This window comes from Sceloporus occidentalis, unplaced genomic scaffold, assembly GCF_023333645.1.
Source record: "Sceloporus occidentalis isolate IW3139 unplaced genomic scaffold, rSceOcc1.0.p SCAF_35, whole genome shotgun sequence".
Classification (NCBI taxonomy): Eukaryota; Metazoa; Chordata; class Lepidosauria; order Squamata; family Phrynosomatidae; genus Sceloporus; species Sceloporus occidentalis.
This window is the reverse complement of record NW_028317015.1, coordinates 7,027,613-7,052,780: the sequence shown is the minus strand read 5'-3', so window position 1 is coordinate 7,052,780 and position 25,168 is coordinate 7,027,613. Positions and strand designations below refer to the sequence as shown.

The following is a 25,168-nucleotide window of genomic DNA, read 5'->3' as shown; positions in this document are numbered from 1 at the left end:
TTTCTGATCCATAATTTGCTATTGTACACGCTAGCTTTTATTGATAACTCTGCTCTATAATACTTTATCCTACCTTTTTCACAGAAGCCTGGAAATCTCTCACCGACAAAGTTCAAGAAGCCCGATCCAATGCCAGACTAAAGCAGCTTTCTTTCTCAGGTAACAAACACAACAAATAACCATGGAATTAGCACGGATTTAGTGATTCCTACAGTGCCGCCACAAAAGACCTGAAATGTACCCTTCAAATACATTGCTTTACACATCCTCCAGCTTGCAGAGTGAATATCTTTCATTCATTCTGATTGAAAAGACAGTTTAGTGACAATTACACCACCGCTACAGAAAAATGTACGTTAGAGTACTCTGTGAGTACTTTAAATAATAAAAAAAAAAATATATATATATATATATACCACTTACACAACCTAGAAGACAAAGTTCTGCTGCAGCAGCTGCTCTTTTCCTCTGCGGACTGACATTTTTTGTCGCTGATCGGCTGCTTGAAGGAGTGAATCGGTGACGGGGAAAATCAATGGCCGCACGTTCCACATATGCACGGGGCTCTAAACCTTTATGTTCTTAATTCTCTGGGAGCTCATCAAACGTTTGTTCTTTTTCCCTAGGTGTGAATGGCTTGAGGATGCTGGGAATCATACACGACGCGATTGTATTTCTAGTGGAACAGTTACATGGGGCCAACAGATGCCGCAATTACAAGTTCCGTTTCCATCGCCCGGCTGGTGAAGAGGAACCTCCTCTTAATCCTCACGGAGCAGCGCGGGCTGAAGTGTACCTCAGGTGTGCAGGAGGATACCATGTATTAATATAAATTATATTATATAACTTAGTCCTTTAAGGACCATTGATTACATTGCTGTCGTGACAAGGCCGTATTTCAGCATGGAACATTAACTGCTTTGAGGCATCATAAGCACAGTCCTCTAGGACAATAAGACTCAGTAACACTGTTTTGTGTGTTTTATTTACATGTGATAAACCCCATAACAATAAAGCGTAGCTCTGACAGACAAAACTAAGCTCCTCTAGGGAACACACACGGGTCTCTTCAACAGTCTCCATAAGTGTTAGGCTTCAGTGAGTTTAGGTGTCTCCACTATGTACCTATTGCAGTCTTCATGAAAATGCCGGACTAGATCATGCAAGCCCAGCATAGACGTCCAGTCTGAAAAACTGGAGATGTGACATAGGCCCACCCTACTCCAAATGCTCCCTTCTAGGGGGGACATGCATATGATTTGTGCATGACCCACGGATACAGGGACATGTCTACCTGGGGCTGTGTATTGTCACAATGTCTGCAGGATTCTAGGAAGGCAGGCATTTTAAATCTTTGGTTGCTGAGCACAGTTCTTTAACTTTTGTATTACCGTATTTACTCAAATATAAAATGAATAATTTGTTTTATAATCCAACCTCAAATAGAGGTCTGACTAGAACACTAAGATCCAGATCCCCCTGCAGCGCTGGAGGGGACCCCGAGCCTCCTCTCTGGCATTCGGTGGACATCTGCACGATGTGCGCAGACAACCTCCGTTATTCCGGGGGTTTTAAGGCATATCAGGGAGGCAGAATGGCATATAGGGGGGTATAAGGCATATCTGCTGAGCAGTTTGGCATATAGGGGGGGGGTGTAAGGCATATCAGGGGGGCAGAGTAGCAAGCTGTGGGGCAGATGTGCGTAGCTAGGGGGCAGGTTGGCAAATAAATGGAAATAAAAATAACAAATGCATTTTCTTTTTTCTAAATATTCAAATTTTGGGGGGTTGTCTTATAATCGAGCAAATACAGTAACTAACTTGGAACGCGATTTAATATTTTAGTCACTTAGTACAGTGTTTTAAGATTTTCATTTTGTTGGAAAAGCAAAATATTTGCTTTTTTCTCCTCTGTTCAGAAAATCCACTTTTGACATGTTTAACTTCCTGGCCTCCAAACACCGACAACCTCCTGAATACAAACCAAACGATGATGAAGAAGAGGAAGTTCAGCTGAAATCCGCACGGTATGTTCTCTCCGTGACGTTTAGAATACATTCTTATATATGTCAATGCAGTTTACACTTGGTGTATTTTTGATCATTTGTTTAATGTTACTTTTATGTTGGTAAGGAGTATATTTATCATGCCTTCCACACCCATGTCTCTGTATATTGACATTTGATTGGCTTTTTTACCCTGAAGTGTTGCTTATTTTGATCGGTAAACCTCACAGTGCAGCCGCCGGAGCCACAGACAGTTTGTTCGGGATGTGCTTTAACGTTGTGCGCACACCTGTTGCGGAGGATCCCTCTCCTGCAACCACCAGCAAACCTCAATAATTCTCATCCAACTGAGTTCTGGTGCAACAGGCTTCTCCCCCATTGGTTTGATTACGTGTTAATTAGCAAGAAGATGGGCCATGTACGCAATCAGCCATAACATTCTGACCACTGACAGGTGAAGGGAATAACACTGATAACCTTGTTATCGTGGCATCTGTCAGTGGGGGGCATATATTAGGCAGAAAGTGAACATTTCATCCTCAAAGTTGATGTGTTAGAAGCAGGAAAAATGGGCAAGTGTAAGGTCTGAGCCACTTTGACAATTGCCAGATTGTGATGGTTAGATGACTGGGTCAGAGCATCTCCAAAACTAAGCCTTCTAAGTCTCATTGATGGATGTGTGGGGGGTGAAGGCTGGCATAGTAAATGAATAGATGTACGGTAGGGGTCTATCAGCCTGTGGCAGGATATTGCTCACAACGGCGCAAGAAGTGGAAAGGACTCGGGGGCCAAGTGTAAACTGCAAACAATGCCTATTCAATTTGGGAGTTGAGGATGAAAAAGTAAAGGTGTAGTTCTGTGTAATTATGACAGTTGTTTCCTTCTCAGAAGGGCCACTAGCATGGATTTGCCAATGCCTATGCGCTTCCGGCACCTTAAGAAGACTTCCAAAGAAGCTGTAGGAGTTTATAGGTAAGACTAACCGTGTTACTTGTACTACGGCTGGGTAAAGAGGCAATTATTCATCAAACTGCAGCCATAATGTGAAAAACTACATTGACGTTGCGATAATAATAATAATATTGAACAGAGATATATATTGCTTTTCTTTCTATGTTAAGGTCTCCGATACATGGTCGAGGGCTGTTCTGCAAGAGAAATATTGATGCTGGAGAAATGGTGATTGAGTACTCTGGAAACGTCATCCGCTCTACAATGACTGACAAGAGGGAGAAGTATTACGAGGGAAAGGTGAGAGACTTGTAGCTTGGCCACACAGTGGATGTTGTTCTTTACTTTGCCACGACAAGTGCTTTCGTGCCATACAGGGCTCTAAGTGTTTTGTTTTCCTACTTTCAGGGCATTGGCTGCTATATGTTCCGGATTGATGACTCTGAGGTGGTCGATGCCACAATGCATGGGAATGCTGCTCGCTTTATCAACCACTCTTGTGAGCCCAACTGCTACTCGAGGGTCATCCCAATAGATGGCCAGAAACATATCGTTATATTTGCCATGCGTAAAATCTACCGCGGCGAGGAGCTCACTTATGACTACAAGTTCCCTATCGAGGATGCCAGCAACAAGTTGGCCTGCAACTGTGGGACCAAGCGATGCCGAAAATTTCTCAACTGACCGGGACTGTGCGAGAAATCCCAAGTAAGCAGGGAACGCGAGGGAGCTGAGGTCGCCTCCGGCAAGAGACACGCAGACAGCCGATCCCTCCGATTGAAGGAAGATGTTACCGCTGTTCTGTGTAGCACCCTCACTGCCAGAGTGCGGTTGGAAATGTTCGCTGTTAATGAGCAGGCTACATGTTGTTACGCTGCATAGTATGTATTCACTGATCAGGATTATATTGTGCCGTTTCATAAGGATACACAAGTGAAAACTCGTGTAGAGAATTCATCACTGCAACACTGCTTTGCAGACTCTTAGAAGTCAAGGAACGCCTGATTACTCATTTAGATGATATTTTTAACTTATTTTTTCTACATACCAAACACTGCACGGCAGTGAAACTAAATGGTAAATTTGCAATGTGCTTAGAGGGGATGTATTTTTATGACTGCTCCCGGGAGCGGAAGTTTGCTAGGACTCTCCAATAATGGAGAATGGTGGAAGTCTGCAGAGCTTCTTCTCAAAATAGTCATCCCATCCCAGAAAACGGAGGCATAGAACATTATTTCTTTAATGTTCTGAAAATGGAATGTTGCCGACCGTGTATTTGATTCCTGCCGGTGGATCACATCTCATGGTTGGCAATATCATTTTTTACATTTGTTGTTACCACTGCAGACAAATGGAGATGGGATAGGGCAATGTCACAAGGAAATGGCAATCCCCCCTACCCCCCTCTCCCAGTAAACACCATTTAGCCATGCTGGGTTTTGTTACCCCTCCAACCTAACCTCTAGGTTACCTTTCACTTTCCACTGGCGCGCGCCTCCTTTACATGAAGGGGTATAAATAAACCCCACATAGGACATAGACTTTAGTTACGGTTTAACAAGTAAACCATAGCTGCAGACTGAGTATGCTTTTACAATCGACATTCGAATGATGTTATCATGGAGCTTTGGATCACTTTAAATGTTTGTATTCCCAAAGTAAAGCAAATCATCTTTGTGTACAGGAGAAACCCCTTTATCTGCCTGTCATCCGCCAAAGGATGAACCCTCGGGCAATGACAGCGCTCCTACCCTGATCCTCGAGCAGGAAGGTGGCGTCATAACTGCGTGTGCAGCGTTTTGTCGGTTTGTTTTTTCTTCTACAATAGTGTCGTTTATGCAAGAACGCAAAAATGATGCTAAAAGCGAACAGTGTGGGTTTTCTGTAACTGGAGGAACAATGTTTAATATACGATCCATTGTGAATCATGCAACAGAGGCATTTACTCCTGCGTCTGTTGTTTACGACCGTAGAAAGCCTGACACTTAGAGGGGCTAAACGCTGCCGCCCCCCCCCCACACACTTCAAAGCCCCTCCATCATCAGGATTCCCAAAGTCTATTACTGTTTTCTCACGCAGTTCAGGATGTATCTTTCTCAGAATTATTGGTTTTATTTTAACAAAATGACCGATATCCGTGTGAAATGAACGGGATCAGAGAGTAGACTAGTGGTTTGTTTCCACACATTTCCCGTCTCTTGTAACACAAGACAAGCAGTTAAACTATAAGCATTTCCCCACCTGGTGAGTTATTTCTCCTCCTCCGTTCCGTTTACATCTTGTTTTATTTTTTGTAGTATTTAAATGTTTTTTTACAAAATGTAAATAGGCTCTATATTTTTCTATCGGAAGCACTTAATAAATAAGGAAGCACTTAAATCTCGGGTGGGTGTCCCTTATAGAATTTGGGGCTATAAGGGGCTTCTAAGGTTTATTTTTTTGAAAAGGACTGTTTAGGGAGGGGAGATTGTGTTTCTTCTTTAATGTGTAAAATATGGTTTTATCACGGCTGCAGATGTATTTTGGTTTAGACTGAAGTCTTCATCTGTTCTCCAGTATAATCGGGGAGGAATTTTGTATTTGCGTTGAGGCTACAGGCATTGTGTTCCAAATCTGTGTAATTTAGGAATTATTTATTGTTAAATTATTGTGCTTCGTTTTACTGGCTGCCAGCAGCAGGAAGGCAATCTCGCTGCTCCATCTTCTGCCCAGTTAGAACTCACATCGTCTTGGGTCGGGACGTGGCTCCTAATATGCTTTCTAACGGCTGTCGCAGAGGCCACCAGATGGCCATATGCAGGTGGATTGGGGCAAGTGGTTATTATCTACAAATGAAGGTTTTGCATTTCAAAGTAAATGAGAGAGGGTTGTATGCATTGCGTGTCTTGTTCCTGTGTGCTTTTGGTAACACGTGTTTAGATGACCCTACCGTCTTACTGACTCATGGACTCTGTTATTGGTATCTGACACCTCGTTTCTCGCGGCGATTGCTGAACGGAACTGTGTGGCACCGCCAATTAATCAGGATAATACACATCTTGACTAGTCTCGTTTATTGAAACAAGTATGACTCCCAGAAATCGGCGAGCGCCGCAAGGTATTCCTAGCACGTTGGCCCATTCTGTTCATATAATGATTTTATAAAGTGTGAGTTACCAGCCTATTCCCCCAAATTAACAGATCAGCTGCCGCCTGTCTAGTACCGGGAGGAAATGAGACGTTTGCCTACAGCTTTGTAGCAGTCGTGTCGATGAGACCTTTGATGGCTGTCCTAGAATTTCTTAGAATCATAATCCCACAATATCGCAAGGAAATGTTGCATACATCATCTTCAAAACCTGTAGTGTCTATGGTAGTTTTTTTAATCTAGAAGGGGGCATACGGCTCACGTTACAGTAGACACAGTTAAGGCTTCTGCTCTTGTGTAGCTTTGACAGATAACCCATTTTTCCCCATTTGTGACCAGAGGTCCATTACAAGAAAAAAATAAAAAATAAAAAAATAATAATAGTTCCTTCCAACTCGTCGTATTCTGGCTGCCATTTTTTATATGCTTTGGAACAGTGTGATGGATAGAAGCCTTTTGCAAACATCAATCCTTCGCGTTTCTTACTCACTGGCATCTATCAGCTGTGGTAGCAGAATTTTAGGGATAATACACCTGGTGGGTATATCCCTCGGTAACGCACGTAGCGCCATGTTCTCCGGATCTTTCAGACATGGGAAATTATTCTTTAAGGAGTATTTCTTTACATTCTGCTATGTGACTGACCCCATGTTTAGACAACTAGGCTTCATTGGGGATCTGTCGGAGGCTGTTCACGAAGACTACCCCCCCCCCCCGAATTTTAGTAAATATACTAGATCATTTTAAACAGGGACCTGTTGGTCGTTATACGGTCTGTACCAGCCTTTTAACGGGTAGAAATATGCCAGGGAAACTAGAGTGCCTGAAACGTTGCAACTTGAGGTTTCCCAAGGTCATGGCACTAAATGAAATGGTCCCAAACCTTTTCCATACGTTAGGAGTTAGTACGTTAATGTGTTACTGGCTGCTGGGCTGTGTTTTTTTTCTACGCTGTTAATCCATTTGTTTTAGATGAATTAGACGGGGGATTGCGGATTATTTCTGTGCCTGTACGCAGTCGTGATCTGTATAATGTTTCATCTTTACGTTTTTCATTTTGCTGCAACTTGCAGTTTTAAGTAAAGGAAAACCGGTGGTGTTGTGATTTATGAACTACTTCTTCTTCTAACTAGATATCAGAATCTTTCCGAGGACTATAATGCAAGTATTACTGATGTTCCTGTAAATGCAAGAAACAATATTTATCTGCTCACGTAATCTACAACTGCCATGCTGTCTCCTGCTGCTCTTCCAGCTTTCCTTATGTTTGTTTTCTTTTTCCCCCAGGAAATCTCATTTTCATATTTTAAAAAGTGGGGAAAAGAAAACTTGTTGTAGTTTATCAGTGTTATTTAATTTAATTTGTTTTTTTTGTAAACAAGTATCCGTCTGAACGGATCTGAAGGAAAATGTTCAACTGCTTAAATTGAAACAGATCTTGAGGATGTATGAATGTAAAGTGTATATAGTTGTAAAAATTACACAGAGAGGCGTTTTAAAACATGTTTGCTTTTTTTCTATGCACTTTTTTAATTTAAGTGGTTAGTTTACTTAATAAACATGTCCAGTTTCTTGATGTATAAAAGTCTCTTGTTTTTTTTTCCCCTTTAAACTATTGTTTCTAAACATTTGCATTGACCTGAATTACGTCAATCTGAGTTATTCTAGGTCAGTGTTTTAGCTGTTGAAACATTTATTTTTATTCCGTGTAATAATGTATAGCAGCAGAACAACCAATCATAGAGCTCCTACTACAGTATGCGTCACAATTCTGCCATGGAATGGCTCAGAACCCTGGGGTTTATTGGGCATTGTTAACTGAAGCAGATATGTGGCTCTTACCTTGCATTACCACCTTATGCATTTTCACAAACCATGTGCTTATTTCAGACAGACGAACCCCTTTATTAAATACCTGATGTTCAGCAGCTGCCTTGGCGGTGGTTTAAGTGGCTGCAGCTTTGTGCTGCTCTGGATTTAGCATCCGCTCGGGAGTCTACATCTCAGATTCACAAGTTAGAGCAGTTGTGACTTTTTTTCATCTGAATGCTGCATATTTATTGTGCTTTATGCATTATGTTTGGTATCTAATTGGCATACCTGGGAGCTCTCCGGGTCTGACCCAGGAATTGCCGGGTGAAGCACCTCTCCTCCAGGTTGTGGGGGCGGGGTCTTGACATGCCCCACTCCCCACCCACTTTCCCTTAAAATGGGGGTGTTTCTTGCCATCAGGGGGCAGTCCTGGCCACATCCCACAAGGGAAGGCTCCAGGTAGCCAGAGCCCAGAAGTTCCCAGGTATGCGAATTGGTAGACTTTCAAAAGCTTAGGTTAATGCTCTTCTGTCTACTGCTTTGTAACTAAGCAGTCACTTGATACTAAATATTATATAAATATATTATATACTAATATATATAGTTTTTTTGTGGGGGCGCATAGTGATTAGGGAGCAATAAAGCGGAGGTCTGGAGTGACGGACCTCGCGCTCTCTAATGTTGAGCCGACTAAAGGGAGATTGATTTCCCAACTAGTCCTGCAGCTGCGCCCTAGGCGAGTCCCGCTCTCGCTTCACCCTCCCACCACCCCGGGACAGTCCTAAAATACTGTCCCGCCCAAATTGGGACAGTCGGGGGGGCATGATATCACAATATTAGCAAGGATGTACTCTTTATGTAAAACTATTTTATTACACCTCAAAGTGGTGTCCAATAGCAGGCTTATACCAATACTTTGCCAGCAGTCCAAGGCTTTCCTCCTGTATTATGGTTTGGACAAAAGACACTATGCAGATTTGGTTGGTGTAAGAAGCCATATATTTATATAAATTAATATACACAAACACAGGCCAAACCAAATGAAGGTTGTAAAAAGGGGGAAATATTAATTTGCAAGTTTTGCAGGATTTTTTAATATTTTTACAGTGCTTGTGCTTAACAGCTACTGAAAGTTATATTTTGCAATCTTCAACTGGTGTTGCTGGGGAAAGCACTACCATTTATGTACAATTTATTCCTTCAAAAGTGACCAACAACAAACACTCCACCTTTATCCAGGAAGCCCCTGCAAACGCAGTATGAAAAATGCATTTCTCTTCGTAGAGATATGAAAAAAAATAAAGCTACGAGGAAATGATCCGACTAGGACTGCTCTCTAGTTAGAGTGGATAATCCATTATGTGATCACCCGTTTCAGTTAAACATTTCTCTTGGTGTTAATCAGAAGATCCCTTTGTAGTCCAGAATCCTTTGATACACTCATCTTTCCAGGGACATCAGTGATCAGGGTCAGCTTGTTGAAGACGCCCCGTCCAAAGTAGTCGGCAACAACACTGAATCCATCATTGGAGCATTTCAGCTGAAAAAAATAACAGCAAGTAAAGAAAACTATTCATTATATTCATGCGAAACCCAAATGGTCTTGGATGGAAAGGGTAGTAGGAAATGTTAAATTATCATTTCTTTCACTGCCCGAGTAAGTGCGAGGGCTGTATCCTCTCACCTGGAGGCAGGACCAAACATTTTTTTTGGTCTTCTCCCCATGGGGATAGCCACTAATCTAATAGGGGCCTCAGTTTTAGTATCCTGTCCTAGAGTTCTTACGGATCTTGTTTAACCCCTTCGTGACAAAGGCTGATTTTACTTTTTGTACCCTTCGTGACAATGGCCTTTTTAACATTTCTGCGCTGCTCGTGTTTAGCTGTAATTTTCTTCTTTTCCCGTTTACTGAACACACACACATTAGATATTGTTTTTTTCAGGACAAGAAGGGCTTTCTTTAGATGACATTGTTTTGATTGTATCATATTATTTACTACTAAAAAAAGTATAAAATATGGTGAAAAATTTAGAAAAAAATGACTGTTTCTAACTTTTAGTTGAAAAATCTTTTACTCATCTATAAAAAGGTAATGAAAAAACCTGCTAAATGGATTCTACTATTTGTCCTGAGTTTAGAAATACCCAATGTTTTTGTTTTTTTGCTTTTTTCTACCCATTATGGGGCAATAAGTACAGGTAGAGTTTTGCTATTTCAAAGCCATTTTTTCCAAATCTGGTAATTCTTCCCCCCATGTGCCATTTCGGGTATCTTTGAACCCGGCCAATGCAATTTACCCCATCAAGTCATATATTTTTGAAAACTAGACAGCCCAGGGTATTCCAAATGCTAGTATTTTAACTCTTTCCATGCACCATATCTACCACCAGTTTTTGTCAAACTTTGTGGTAGTCATTTTTTTGCATTTGTTTTGTCACACACATTTGCCTGGCTGTTTGGGGGCAAAAGGGCCACATTTGGGGCATGCACACTTTTCAATGTTGAACTTTGGCATTTGGGGATCCACTGCCCATGCCCTATTTGGTACATCTTTGAGCCGGACCATTTCAGTGTGCCCAACAAAACCATATATTTTTCAAAACTAGACACCACAGGGTATTTTAAATGCTGGTATTTTAACTCTTTGCATGCACACATTTTACCACCAGCATGTTTTCAAAGTTTGCAGTAGTATTTTTGTGTGTGTATTTTTCCCCACACATACCTACTTTATGTATGACTTTACAGCTCCTGGTATATGCCGCTGTCACATGACACCCCATAATGTGTTCAGCAACATCTCCTGAGTGCAGTGATATCCCACATGCATGGGTTTGTCATTTTTGTGGGAACTAAAAGGCCACATTTGGTACGTGTGCATTTTTCTAATTGGAAATTAGGTATGTGGCCATCCTTCCCCCGGTGTTAATTGGGACGTTGTTGAACCTGGCCAATTCAATTTACCCCATCAAATCATACCTTTTTTAAAAGTAGACACCCCACGGGCATTTAATATGCCAGTATTTTAACTCTTTCCATGCAAGAATTGTTTTAAGCTAATATGCTAATTTTAGGACTTGCTCACAAAAATATATTTTTTATATATATATATTTTTTTTTTGTCTTTTTAAAAAAAAAATTAACTTTTTTCAACTTGGAGGTTCCCCTGATAGTGACATCAGTGGGAAATGATTTTTACATTTTACTAGTTTTTTACTATTTTTTTTCTAATTATTATTAATTTTTTTATTTTTTTATTTATTTTTACTAATCACACTGTGATTAGAAAGCTGGGTTCCATTGACTTGCATGGTGAATGCAGTACCTGTATTCAACCTGCAAGTGGAGCCAAAGTTCTCTAGATGGTCTGGACCATCTAGCGAACTTTTAAAATTTGTTGGTTCCTGTTACAGGGCAGCGGCCATCTTGCTTGATGGCGAAGATCATCGGCAGCTGCGGCTGTGACCGCTCTCCGGAGCGGTCACAGCCCATCGAAAGGTAAGTGTTTGGTGTCGCTGGATGCCTCCTGATCGAGGCATTCCAGCGACACCATTTAAGTTTAGGAGGCGATGATCGATCGCCTCCTAAACGCTTTTAAAACGGGCGTCCGCCGCCATACAAAGTATGGCGGATGTTGACGCCCCGTGGAGGGGCCAGAGATGGCCCCTTCGTTCCGATCGCGGCGTTGCTGAATGCCTCGAGGTCGAGGCATTCAGCAACGTTTTTTGGGTGCAGAAAGCGAAAACAGATCGCTTTCTGCACCTGTTTAAAGACGTGCCGGTCCTGGCACGTCAATTGTCGTAAAGCACATGATTTTCCGTGTCGTGCCAGGACCGGCAATTGTCGTTAAGGGGTTAAGATATCCTTATCTTCAGAGTGCACCAGTTTTATTTTATATTAAGAAGCTAGAGATTGCCCAGCTATTGACCTGGCCTTAGACACGGGCCGGGAGTAACATATCATATACACGTACATTTTGTTTTGATTTTAAAAATTAGTTGCTGTGAAGAAACTGAGTGCTATCTAGCACAGCTCTAAACTTCAGCAAAGACCATAGCTTTTTGTCCCCATCTATAGGCTGCAAACCCCTTCTCACATGGACCAGGTTTTTGGCTAGCCTTTAGATCTCAGTCTGCCAGACTCTCAGCCGGGCTGTAGAGACTTGGGATCAGGGGAATCATTGGAGAGGAATGTCCGTCTGAGTCTTAAGGTCCAAGCACTCCAGCACAGAGTCCAGTTCAGTGTTGTAGGGTTCTCTCTGTTCTAGATATACCCAAGTAGGCCCTAGTCTTATCCTACCAAGATAAAATCAAAGAGAGCCAATGGCTTTGACCTACCCTCACCTTTCCTGTCTACAAGACCCTCATCTCCATCATTAAAACAAATGCAAAACACCCAAAGATACAATATATTGATGCAAAATGCAACCAAACGTGGCACCTGCAATTGCCAGACCGCCTCACCCCACATTATTGATAAAATTCAACAGTAGAGTAGAAGGTTGAATCAGAGGCTCCCTTCCCAAGTCTTCAGTTCTCTGGCAGCCCTAGAACTTTTTTCTTTCCTTTCCTACAATAATCTAGACCTGATCCAAATAAACAGGGAACTGAGGAAGTTTAAGGCTCTTTCTCTAATGAGCTCAGAGGAGTATATTCTAGCTGCTCACCAGGTCGGAAGATTTGATTGTCCTTTTGATGTCAGACCATTTGTCTGTCATTTCTAGCAAAAAGTGTCCAATAGCACAATATCTAGTGCTACAGAAAGTACCAGCTCATCCAAATCTGCTTCTCAATGAGAGGCTAGCCTTTTCTTCAATGTACCCTGGTGGCTGGTTTTTCAACTTCAGTTGGAGTTTCTAGTTATAGTACTCACAGCATCCCACAATGTCCATTCACATGTTCTTTGCAGCACAGATGTGATGCCTTCTAGTAGCTTCAGAAAAAGATCTTATGCAGCTCTTGGGGCGTAAGACATCTGTTCTTGGAGAGGATTCTCCATATTAACATTCTCGAACTTCAAGCAATAGCTCTGGCTATCTCACTTGGCAAATCTGCTGGTGCGGAATCAGGCTGCCAGGGCTACAGGTAGGTGGCATAGATCAATAACTTAAGAAGCACCAGAACTGCAGGAGAACTTCTAGAAGCATCCAAGATTTCCAGGTTGGCAGAAGAACATTTTCCAGATATTTTATAACAGGTGGAGACAGAACTGGGAGGTGGACTTTCTAATCCGACAAAAGATCAACACAGGTAAGTGGTCTCTCTGGCCTGATGTTTTCCACCAACTTGCCAGGAGATGAGACATTCCAGAGGCAGATCTCACCCGCAAGCTACCTGCTAAGGAGCCAGGTTCTAGAATCCTTAAACTCTGCTTATAAGACAGTTTGATGCATTAATGGAAGTACTGACTTTCCTCCAATTCCACTGCTGCTTGAGTACCCAACAAGATCTTGTGAAAGCACAAACAATGTACCATTGCTCTGAAATAGCAGTGTATGACGAAGCTAGTTTGCAGTTTCGTCATTGGTAGTGGAACCACCCTGGTGCCTTCCTCTGCAGGATCTCCGGTCACAGGGACCCTTTATTTCATCCTGACCTGAAGATTGCTCTCAGATGCTTCAACGTCACAATAATCAGTTCCCGTGGACTGAGACATAATTTCACAAACTTACTTGTGGCAAAGGTGGTCACCTATGACAGTGCCATATTTAAAGTCACTGAGCTCTTTATCGAGACCCACTCTACTGCCAATGTTTGCCTATAGAGATGGTTGCTTGCCTTTTATACACCTGTAAGCAATGGGTCACCAAACCAAGCTTGAAGGTTCCCTGTGCCAGAACGGTGTGAAAGTGTAGGCAAGAGTCCTAGACAAACACAGCATCTATGATTCATAAGTGCCCATGATCATGGCTGATCATGAAGGTTTGACGCGTTACGATCCTCTCGGATTATATTACCGTATTTATTGGCGTATAACACGCACTTTTATAACTAAAATACGAAGCAGAAACCCTACCTGCGTGTTATACGCCGATGAATCCTAGAGCTGCACGATTTGCAGCCACGTCTCCCTCTCTTCCGGTCCTGGGGAGGGCGTGTGTTATACGCAGATAAATACGGTATATGAGATTTATCATCATGGGCTTCTGACCATGATGAAAAACATTACTGCTGGGTTTTGGGTTTTTTTTAAACTACTAAAAATTGGTATATCCCCTAAACACATTTCTTGTTGCTGCACCCGTACCTGATGTTGAAACTGCTCATATACATCCTTTTTCTCCTCTTGGGCTCGGATCATATCTAGCACTTTGCGGTTTTCAGGCAGGCAGGTTGGGCATTCGGAGTCATTTTCTGCATAACTCTCAAAGCAGTGCTGATGGAAGGAATGGCCACACAAAAAGTGCACAGAGGGCAACTCGAGTGCACTGCTGCAGATACTGCACTTAGTCTTCTGGAAAATCTTGGGGCTTCAAACAAAAGATATAAAGAACATATTTCTCAAGAAGTCGATTCCATGTTCTTATTAACAAGAATTTGCTACAATACTAAAGCAATCTCTGGTCATGTGCACCCACCATTAAAAATAGTACGCATTCTATAAACCTGTTATCTGCCTACCGCAACTGATCCCAAACAAGAACAATATGTGAAATCAGAATCTATGAAAAGCTAAGCATTAAGCCATCCTCTCGTGGCAAGAGAAGCAGTGCACCTAGGTACAGCCTTACTTTAGAGGATTGGAGCAAGTGCAGTGCAAGAGTTTAACCCCCCCCAAGTCAAACCTTTACATCAGTGTTCCTTAACATGACATCATAACCCAGCTCTCAGCATCACCACCATGCACACTCATATAAGGTAGCACTGGCGTGAAGATTCTTTTTTTAGTCCTTTACTGTAACTATTGCTGTAACTAACCGCTTGAGGCAGTTTGGCCAGGACCCCGTATTCGTTAAAGACAGCCCTGCTTTCCCTCACACAGGACTATGTGGCTGACTTTAGACAGACTCACCTGGTACGCAGTTCCTGGATCTCGCGGCGGATGCGAGCGGTGTCTTCTCTGTACTGGCGCACGGTTCTTTCATCCTCCTCGGTCCTCTGACTCAGTTTCTGCATCTTGCTTATCAAATACTCCCGGATCACAGACAGAGTGGCAGTAGAATTGTGGGCAAGAGTTTGAACAACTGAAGAAGAAAAGTCACACAGAAGGTTGATGCAGAGGAGTCAAATCCAAGGTATTCTGGAGACAGAGCTTGGTTGCAATACTTTTCTGAGCGTATGGATAAAGGGAATCGTGATTTAACAAAGATAAAAACGTTAAGAATATTCCCCAAAGGGGTTAATACATGCATTTGTGAGTCAAACATAATACCCAATAATTACCCAGCAGGGGTGGCATGAGATTTCTACTTTCAATGTGCCCCAGTACTGTGGCAATGTGTTCCTTGCAATCTTCCTCTTTGCGTGCAAAGTAACTAAGGGCTTGTTCCCACAGGCAGCTCTCTTGTTCGCCGTAACGCTCACAGGCCTTTATCACCTCCTCGTACTGGTCGTTCTGCATGTGATAATGCATTATCTGCTGGAAACTGAGGAGACGCGAATACAAAAGATCAGCTTTTCACAGCAAGGCATTCTATAGCGGTGGGCTCAGATCATAGCGGCTGGTGTAATGGGCTATTCAATAAAGTGGGAGTTTGCAGAAGAGTCAACCCCATTGGGGTTCTGATAGAAGAGCTTTAACTGGTCCTGTATAATGCAGTTAAATTGGTGATGCGCCTATCATCTAGTGCTCCCTGATTGAAGTATGCATTATGCAGGGACATCATTAGCCCTTCTCACGGAGATGTAATAAATAAGTAGCAAGATGAAAACACAACTCTCCTGGCCAAAAAGCCACTTTTATAACCCCACTGAACCAAGAAGAACTAAGGATGCTTAAGCTCTAGAAACATTTCCCAGCTTCCGGGCTATATAATCTTCCGTGTACAGGCGTTGCTGCCTGTTGGGAGATCGCAGGCGTACTCACAGCTTGCCCTGCTCGTACAGATACAGCACTCCGTTCTGAAAGTTGTGCATCTGACACAAGACAAGAGCTTTATCGAACACGTTCTTGAAGCGGCCACTTTTCAGCAGGGAGATTGCGTCATCATGAAGCTGCTTCTTCACCTATAGAGGCAAAAAAGTACCCAAATGTATAAAATGTATGACCAATTAGCCTAAGAGTACACCTGTCACGAATAAAACCGAAAAATACAAATCATGGTAGCCTAAATAGACTATAGCTAAAAATGGGCATTATAATTTTCCATCTGAATTAATGTTCTAGTTTGAAGTATACTAGTCAGTTAATTGTGTATATATTATATACACATACATACATACACTTATATGACGCAAAGCACAGTAGAGTTGATCTCGCACAGACATTTTTCTCATAATAAAATAGTATTGAAAGCGTTTTAGGGATAGGTTACTGGCGTCATACAAATTCAGAGTAGAACATACTCAGGCATACATAACTCATCAGATATCGTTGTCGCTACAAGTTAGTGTTATAATTTACATAATATGTTCATACTCCAGTATACAAACTGGGGGGGATCCAATAAACTTGCATTTTGGGGGCACAGGATTAGTATCATCATCCTTTATATATTAAGCACTAACATTTATTTAACGCAGCTCCTTACACAGATACATACTGTGAGCTCGCCAGAATGGTGGGTTTATGAGCTTACCATCTAAATGGAATTGTACAGGTAATTGAATTAAAAAGGAGGATACACCAAAAAGACTGTCACTGTTTCACAGAGATATGTGCTATCTTTCTGTTACAATACAAAAATATTAAGAGGTGAAAACAAAGCAATCTACACCCCAACGTGCGCATGGAGACTGCTGTGTTTAAACGGAGACCGAGCTGCTCGTACTCAATAGCTGTTGGAGGTGAATGAAAACGGCTCGTGCAGGGATGGGTTAAATGACTAATCGATTACTAATGTTCCTCACTCCTGACATAAACGTAATGAGATTCTACACGTGTAGCCAAGTGGTCTTTATCAAAGTTCAACATATAAAGCAAAATAAAACGGGGGTATGCGGGAAAACTACACGGCTGGCCACGCAAACTTCACACACACAACATACCTGCGGGTCCTTCTCGTGTGCCCAGTTCTGCAGCCGCAACTCCAGTAGCGTGTCATAGACCCCTTGGGGCGAGTCGCTCTGAACGCGCGTCATGTGCTCCAGAAACTTCTTCAACTCACACGGATTATTGGCAAATATCGGGATGAACTCTTCAGGATTGGGCTGCCGGGCACATCAAGAAGTTACTATAGAGATCAGAGACTAACAGTTGGAACTTCAGAGAGGGAAACGGGATCTTGGAAAGGTTAAAAGGTGCTTTACGTCTAAGTGCCAAGATTGTGTTTGCCTCTCAAACTGATTTCATCTATAGAGGAAAAGCAGACAGAATAAACTTACCTTGCTGCCCTCCATTTGCTGGGGAACGTCGGTACAGAGGTCATTTAATAGCCGCGTAGTCTCGTTAGGAACCTGATGCATCAGAGTTTTCCCATAACATTTCATGTTGCTCTCTGCTTGCGGGAGCGGAAGGCGCCCGATGTAGCGCAGAGCTTCTTGGAAGTTCTAGGAAATGGTGAACGAAGAAAACAAAAATATATATCTATTATCTGATAAGCTGCATGACCAGCGTGTAAATTAGTAAACATTAGCCCCGATGTATTTCTCTATTCACTAAGTTAAAAGGGTCACCTTTACAAAGTTTTAGCATCATTACCTAACTCTACCTACAGCCTGCGTCTTTACTAATCATCCCGATTGGACTGGAAATATTTCGTTTTAAAAAAAGAATATTTGCTGCGGGAAAGGAGAGAGCCGAGTCAGAAAGCGGCAGAATTAGCATAGCAAGTAATTTGTTGTCCTAAAATGATCAGTCCTCCCCGACATTCAAAGACAGGACACCGGGCGAAGGCATTAACCTGCATACGATGGCGTCGTGCCACTCCAGGCGTTAACTTGGGCTTGGCACAGAGTGACAGGAAAAAGGCCAGTCTTTTGGGAGGGGGGGGGGGGGTAAAACGGCGGGCAATCGGTAATTACAGAGAGCCTGTTTTACCATCAGAGACACAACATCAGGGCTCCAAGAAAGTATAGCATAATACAAAGTAAAAAGAGTAAAACAAACGGTTTATTTACTTTATATGCATTTTGCGTAAAACTGTGAAATATTTTTAATCAGTTCTGTCTTTTGTTCTCTAATCAAATTCACCCTAGAGACGGCCCGCTTTATATTATCCCGTTACTAAGAGGTTACTTACATACATATTTGTCAGTAAGAGGATGGTGTGTATATTGCAGAAGCTCTTGGTGGTGGCAGCTTGCGTTACGCTGGGAGTTTTGGGGGTGATCGTTTGGGGTCAGCTTGCAGTCAAACGCACCGGAAGTCTGGTTGGCGTTTAACCCTTTCGCACCCACACCATAGCTCGGCCAATAGCCCTGTCCGTGACAGATGGCTGATCCCACGGTATACATGTATGCTACGTTTCTAACACATTTATTGCTTATTTTAATCTGTTAAAACCATAACAAAGGCTTATTCTGTGTAATCAGCTGGGAATTGTAACAGCTGGGAAAAGCAACAGATCAGGTTTAGAGTCTAACATGCAAAAGATAACCAAAAGCAGAAGGGAGCAGACTGAGGACATTTCGCTCTCACAAGAATATAATACAGAAACAGTCACCTTAATGTCCTCCAGCTGGATCTTCAGGTACCACTCATGGTGGGCATGCTTCTCTGCCAAATACAGGGCGTGCGAATGGTACCCAGCCTGCCGAAGAACCTTAATTGCTATCTCCACGTCAAAGTGAACCTCTCCTTCACTGGCCTGTATGGGCAAATAATGGAAAGAAACGGAGTCGGTGGCTGTAAAAGTATACAAGGAGTACATTAGGGGGGTCGCCGACACCTCTAAGCTACTGCAGCAGCTTCAAAATAAAACCACCCGAGGGTCTTCGTTAACATGAGAAAAATAAAACGTGCCAGAATATAGGCCTAATATATTTCAAATGACTGTGAAAGTTGGGTGCAGCATCTACAAACCGACTCTGCTGCCGTAAAGTTAGTCAATCAAAACATGGTAAGTATTATTTTTTTTTTTTTTTGTTTAAATCTTTTTATTGGTGGCAAGAACAACACTGTAGGACTTCGTACTCAGTGCATAAATAACATAACAAGGATGCAATGACATGAATATAAATAGACATTATGTGTGGTACATAGCCTAATAAAGGAGACACAGAGGGTGAAGGCAAGTATTATTTTAATGCATTTCAGAATAAACTTTCAGCCCCTTTCTGGATGTGCTGCGGAGAGTCTCTAATGCGTATTGGAATTGATTTAAATAATGCAGATTTAGCCCCTGCTTTGGTGTGCAAAATCTTTAAAATCTGAAGTTTCCTTGGTACAGGAGGCTGGCCATCTCAGCTTGTGTATCACGGTGGAGATGTTCCCAACAACGTTGTATATAAATGGACTGCGCCACTTGTAGGAAGAAAGTTGTGCAAACACAAGAAGTATTTGTACTTCTATCTAAACCTCCAGCGGCATTTTACTCACCTTGATGAATTCTTCCAGGCGGGCGCTATCCTTTAGCTTGGTGTAGCAGTTCAGAAGCAGTGTGGTGTGATCAGCATTAGCCAGAGACTGAAGATGCAACGCCTGAAGATAAGCGGTCAGATTGTGTATCCGCTGGGCATCTAGAAACTTACGGATCACATAAGAAGGCTCTAACTTTCCAATCGTCCTGCGGGAGAAGACAGAACAAGTATTAGAGATGGACACAGGTGAGTGTGGAGAGAATGGCATTAAGACTGATCGATGAACAGCTCTAGCTGTTCATTTAAAATATTATATAAAGGATTTGCATCTATGCTATTTTGCTACGCAATAATGCAATCTTGGAGCTACAAAAATCAGCAATATATTTTACTAGAGATGACGTTGCTTTTCTGGCCTCTTAAGATTTCGATAGATTTGTTTTAAAACGAATGGCCCATGCTCAGATTTCTCCATCCAGCTGTCATTAAGGCAATTAAATACACTGTTCAATATATGGGAATATACTTAAAGTACTTTCTTTCTGAATGCACATACTTTTCTCTCCAGAATCTTCCCAGTTTATCTTATATGCCTGAAGAGGTGCAAGATTATCATACCGGATATATTGTTGGATAGCCCCATCATGGTCACCCTTGCTGTACAAATGGTCTCCATATTGGCGGAAAATTTCTGAAAGGCCATCGCTGTCCAGATGCTGACTCTTTGCCAAAGAAATTGCCATGACGTACAGATTCTTCTTAAACAGCATCTTTAGGGATAGAAAAGTTCATTCATCTCATGATCACACGAAGCACGCGCGCCCTCACTGCATTCTCTGGGGTACATTCATGGACAGCATACGAATATTTGCAACAGGGCATGGGTTCAACAGTCACATTTGGTTTTCTTTTTTATAATACAATAAGCATAGCTGGGAACTGTGACTGCCGAAACAGATATTTGGGGTTATTAAAACCACTGGCTATAGACTCGGACTCCAAAGTTAAAATGTGATCTGTTATGAGGTATCCGAGGGGTCTATGTACTACATCTATTAGCACTTCTAGCCAAAATATGTAACAAATTAAAGCTTGACATTAAGCATACCAAAGATAGCGAAAAGGAAAGTCACGCCAATTTCTTGGTATCCCCATGGCATGCAGTGAAACACTCAGTAGGACTGCCAAGTATCTTCATCCACAGGACCTGTTTTTTGTGTAATTTATCCGCATACAGGCAGCACAATAGAAAGCCTGGACTGGCCACCTGGCAAATGCTCATCGGGCCGCTCACCAACCGCACCCCCTATTCACCAGATCTACCACTACAGCCCGGCTGCATGCTGTGGTAGCATTAAAAAAAAAAAACCGCAGCCTCAATGACATCATTTGGCGGTACATGACATTAAAAATGCCAGGGCTGTCTAGCCGTCCCCAGTCCTACCCATTGGAGTTGCTGACAAATGCCATAAATTAACAAGCAGCATTATACAGGTCAAACGGAAACAACTGATTGGGGCAAAATAGGTAAATATTCACACAACACTAAAAAGATGCAAAAAAGTCAAAACCTCCAGTTTGGTCTGTGTGTCCCTCTCATGTAAGGCATGCAAGAGTCCATCCCGTGTGAGCACATACAGAGATCCCCACTCCGCCAGCACATCCACAACTTCTGTTAGGGGACAGCTGTACGCAATCAGCTTATTCCCTAGGTCGTATATAGTAAGAGTCTGTCTATCGGCCCCATGGGCATCAGCAACCCGTCCAGCAAAGTCTGACCTGGGGAAAGGTAAAATAATATAGCATTAGGCAAAATAAAAGGCACATGGGTGTCAAAGGCAGAGATTTAACCTAAAGAGAAGCAAAGGAAGATGGGATTTGATGCCATAAGAATTATTTGGTCCATCTAGTCTGACGAAGCAACAGCAGAGAACGTATAATGAGCTCCTAGCACTTAATTTCACACCTGTCTCTAGAAACGATGACTAGATAACCCCGGTACCAGTGCACAATCAGTTTCTGTCCTTCAAAGGCAAAGCAAGGCCCCCTCTCATCCGGTTGGTATAGGTAGACACAGTCGTTTCCAGCCACCACAAACTGTAGGTCTTGAGATGGGTCGGACAGAGAAGAACAACGTAGACCACAACCGCGAGAATCCAATTCTGTGTAAGGGTAATCCTTCTGGGTCAGCTCATAGCACTGGTGGAAAGAAATGCCGGTCGGTACAGGGACACAGGCAAAGTGGAAGGGGTGATTTGTCCAAACTAATGTGGGCTTGGGCTTCAACAACCGCTGGGTAACATCCTTATAGAAAGCTAGAAAAGTTAAAAAATGATATACATACGGATGTAAACGAGTTCTAATAACGCCACAGTGACCTATGGCAAACGCCTAAGCGCTGTGAAATGTAAATTACTTTACGGAGTTCTCTATACAATGGATTCTGGTGCAAAGTTTTTAAGTGGCCTTATAGTCATAAATACAAACAAAGCAATCAACAGCAACATATAACTGCTTGCTATGGTTTCCTGGGGATACTTACAGGCGCGGCTATCAATACCCCAAAAAATAAAAAATATACAAGAGTGCAATGAGGAGAACAAACAAGGGGTAGCAGCCCTTACCCGCACACTCTCTGTCGTTACTACAAAGAGATGGGTAGTTTTGCCCGACTGCCTGAAAGCCATTCCTGTGATGGGATAATTGCCCTCCTGCAGAATGTGTGTCTTACTGTGCCGGTCCCGTGTTATATCCCCTTTGGTTAAAACCACACTTCCATCAGTAAAGCCTAGAAGGAGTGATTTAAAGAAGGGGGTTAAAAAAACATTACTATTTAATAATTTAGTTTGCTTTTATTGCCAATGCTTACAGAAGCCAAGAAATGCACAGACGTACGCACAATATGGACAAAAGTATTGGGACACCTGACCATTACACCAACTGAGACCTTTATGACATTGTGTTCTAAATACATAGACGGTGAAGGCTTTCCACAAGATTGTTTCTTTGGGAATTTTTGCCCATTCATCCACTAGAGCATTTGTGAGGTCAGGCGCTGATGGTGGATGAGAAGGTCCGGCTCGCAATCTCCTTTCCAGCTTATCCCAAAAGTGTTCGGTGGAGTTGAGGTCAGGGCACTGTGGGGCCGGTCAAGTTCTTCCACACCAAAATCATCCAAGAAAAGGGCCTTCCCCAAACTGTTCCCAAAAAGTTGGAAGCATAGCATTGTCCAAAATGTCTCGCTATGCGGAAGCTTTAAGATTTTCCTTCACCGAGCCCGGCGTAAACCCTTATCTCAATAATTCCGAGGTGCCTCAATACTTTTGTCCATATAGTGGCGCACAAAGCAAGGTCCATAAAGACATGGTTGGATGAGGTTGGTGTGGAGGAACTTGACCGGCCACACAGAGCCCCGACCTCAACACCAACGAACACCTTTAGGATGAACGCCTTCAGCTGGCCTTCTTTCTGGCGAAACTTGCTAATTCTATATATTCATTTATAATGAATAGTGAAAGGTGTTAAAACTACAACTTTCCTGCCACCTCTCTCACAGGCTGCTGCGTATCACAGATTCAACACATTTTTTACACTGTCCACGCACGATTGAGCTCAATCAAAACATCACTGGCAACACTGTACTTTTCAGTTTAAAACATGTAGTTGGACATTGTCTATCCCCAGAGAGCCTTTAGCGGGATGGAACTGGGCATTGAGTAAGCGCAGCATGGGTATCAGTGGACAGAGCCATGGCCACTCTCCTGCCCACAGACAGAAGAAACTGACCTGGAGAGCTCCTAGGTATGATAGTATTACCTACACACACACACACCTACCTATGGCCATGAAATTTAGGTTCTCGTGAACAGTAATGCAAGATACCACAGTGGGTTTATTGCCAGGAATAGCTGGGAAGATCCTCGTACAAAGTGGGTTTCCTCCATCTCGCTTATCCAGGTTCCAAACCTTTACCTGGGTGAAAACAGGAAAGGCTTTAAAAATGTATGCGCGTCTTGGTCCATATTGTCTTTCATTCATAGTGGTGATTATTTAAGTTGATGAATGAAACTTGCAGTGGAAAGTAACAAAGCCATGTAAAAACACAAGAAATAAGATTTAAAAAAAGATAAAATAATGCAATTAATCCAGGAGGATATTTTTGGCATAAAATACGTATATATTAAGGGCAACAGAAATACCAGGAGCAAGGTATTTGCATATACCAGGGCTGTCCAACTTGCAGCCCTCCTGCTGCTGCAAGACTACATCCCCCATACTCCTCTGCCAGGTCCTTAGCTGAAAGAGCATTATGGGAGATGTGGTCCTGCAGCAGCTGGAGGGCCGCAGGTTGGTCACCCCTGGCATATAGATATCCGGGACAGGGATCTAAGACAAGCCAGCTTGTCTGCACTTACAAGCGGGTTGATTCCCTCCTCATCCTCGCCCACAGACACCAGGATGCTGTGTTGCTTCAGCTGATGAAGGTGAGTAACACGTAGCTTGTAGGCCTGGAAAGAGGTGAGCTGCAAAGATCGAGGCAGGAACCAGATCTGTCCCGTCATATGTGACATTCCGTTAAGGAACCCATTCAGGAATTTTGCTGTAGAATTACTCTGTATCTACCCCAAATATTTCATTCACGCAATAAAATAAAATTGAAAGGAAGCCAATTTTTATCTCCTTTTACGGAAAAAGACGTATAACACAGCACACACACAATCACACCAAAAACTAACCCACGCCAGCCATTTAATGTTAACTTTTGATAACCGACCAACGGTCTTTGGCTCACACCAGCCTAGCTGCTCAATGACATTTTTTGGTAACATTTCCAAAAGGAAATTTTTTTTTTTTTTTAAATGAACAGATTTACGAGAAGTTTTCCACATCGTGTATAAACATCCTAACTGCAACGTAACCACAAAACTACACATTTGGAAGACTTGAAACTAATTGTTACAAAGCAAATTTCCACACAAAGAAAAATACCGAACTTTGAACCCGAGTGTAAGAGATGCCCGGTATAAAGGAAGATCCGGCAGTTTATCACGAACACCAATTGCATCGGGGGGGGGGGTTCGCAAGCGTTATCGGGAAATACATCCAACTTTAAGAAGATCTCAGCCATCACAATCCATCAGTAACCCTGAATTACTGTTATATTTACCAGAATGCTTCTGATTACACACAAGACAAATTCCAAAGACAACAAAATGTGAATGTATGTAAAAAAATATGGCAACTGCTCTGCATCTTCAACTCACTGCCTTTCCCTGATAAAAGATCTTCTTAGACTGCAATCTAGTTAGACGTCATGAACCGATCTGATGAGTTACATCTAATGGGTCCTCACTTAGAAACCTGCAACAACTTTATTTATAACTCTCAACGAACAGTCTTCCCGATAAGCACAGCCCTTGCATATTCATGTATGTGTATATATGACATTTATAGATCCAATCAACATCCCCAGGATATCTCCGAACAGCAGGCTGCCGCGACCGGAGTCACACACTGTCAAGCCGGTCGGCAATGTGAGAGGAGCCCCAGCGTCCCCGGGGAACCGGACCGGCTCCTTGTCAAAGAAAACGAAGCGCCGCCACTGCAGGTAAGCCGCCATCTTCTCTTTGCCCGTATGGATGGAGTCACATGAC

At 42.6% G+C, this 25,168-nt stretch overlaps 2 protein-coding genes across 2 annotated transcripts in view; one reads left to right on the top strand and one right to left on the bottom strand.

Annotated features, from left to right (window-relative positions):
* The window catches only part of LOC149298029 (histone-lysine N-methyltransferase 2A-like), a 44,374-nt gene extending 40,734 nt beyond the window's left edge, over positions 1 to 3,640 (top strand). Inside the window, exons 32-37 of the mRNA XM_089487892.1 lie at positions 85 to 159; positions 627 to 801; positions 1,919 to 2,026; positions 2,894 to 2,977; positions 3,127 to 3,256; positions 3,365 to 3,640. Coding sequence (XP_089344018.1) covers positions 85 to 159; positions 627 to 801; positions 1,919 to 2,026; positions 2,894 to 2,977; positions 3,127 to 3,256; positions 3,365 to 3,640 — 848 coding nt within the window. The remainder of the gene's footprint in view (positions 1 to 84; positions 160 to 626; positions 802 to 1,918; positions 2,027 to 2,893; positions 2,978 to 3,126; positions 3,257 to 3,364) is intronic.
* A 5,633-nt stretch (positions 3,641 to 9,273) lies between these two features.
* Positions 9,274 to 25,134, bottom strand: LOC149298028 (vacuolar protein sorting-associated protein 11 homolog). The gene is made up of 16 exons (XM_089487890.1): positions 24,993 to 25,134; positions 23,930 to 24,078; positions 23,351 to 23,486; positions 22,139 to 22,302; positions 21,481 to 21,713; positions 21,086 to 21,293; positions 20,133 to 20,284; positions 19,534 to 19,720; positions 18,659 to 18,802; positions 17,379 to 17,543; positions 17,043 to 17,204; positions 15,922 to 16,061; positions 15,279 to 15,481; positions 14,908 to 15,079; positions 14,143 to 14,365; positions 9,274 to 9,435 (listed from the first exon to the last, which is right to left on the bottom strand). Exons 1-16 carry the CDS (start codon positions 25,132 to 25,134, stop codon positions 9,274 to 9,276), a joined length of 2,742 nt encoding a protein of 913 aa, XP_089344016.1.
* Between the last annotated feature and the right edge of the window lie 34 nt (positions 25,135 to 25,168).

Coding starts and splice junctions, on each gene's coding strand:
- LOC149298028 (XM_089487890.1), bottom strand. CDS start 25,134: ATGGCGGCTTACCTGCAGTGGCGGCGCTTCGTTTTCTTTGACAAGGAG. Junction 17,544..18,658: donor TCCAGCTGGAGGACATTAAG/GTGACTGTTTCT, acceptor ACCATTTCCTAG/AACTTCCAAGAAGCTCTGCG. Junction 14,366..14,907: donor ATCCAGGAACTGCGTACCAG/GTGAGTCTGTCT, acceptor TTTTGTTTGAAG/CCCCAAGATTTTCCAGAAGA.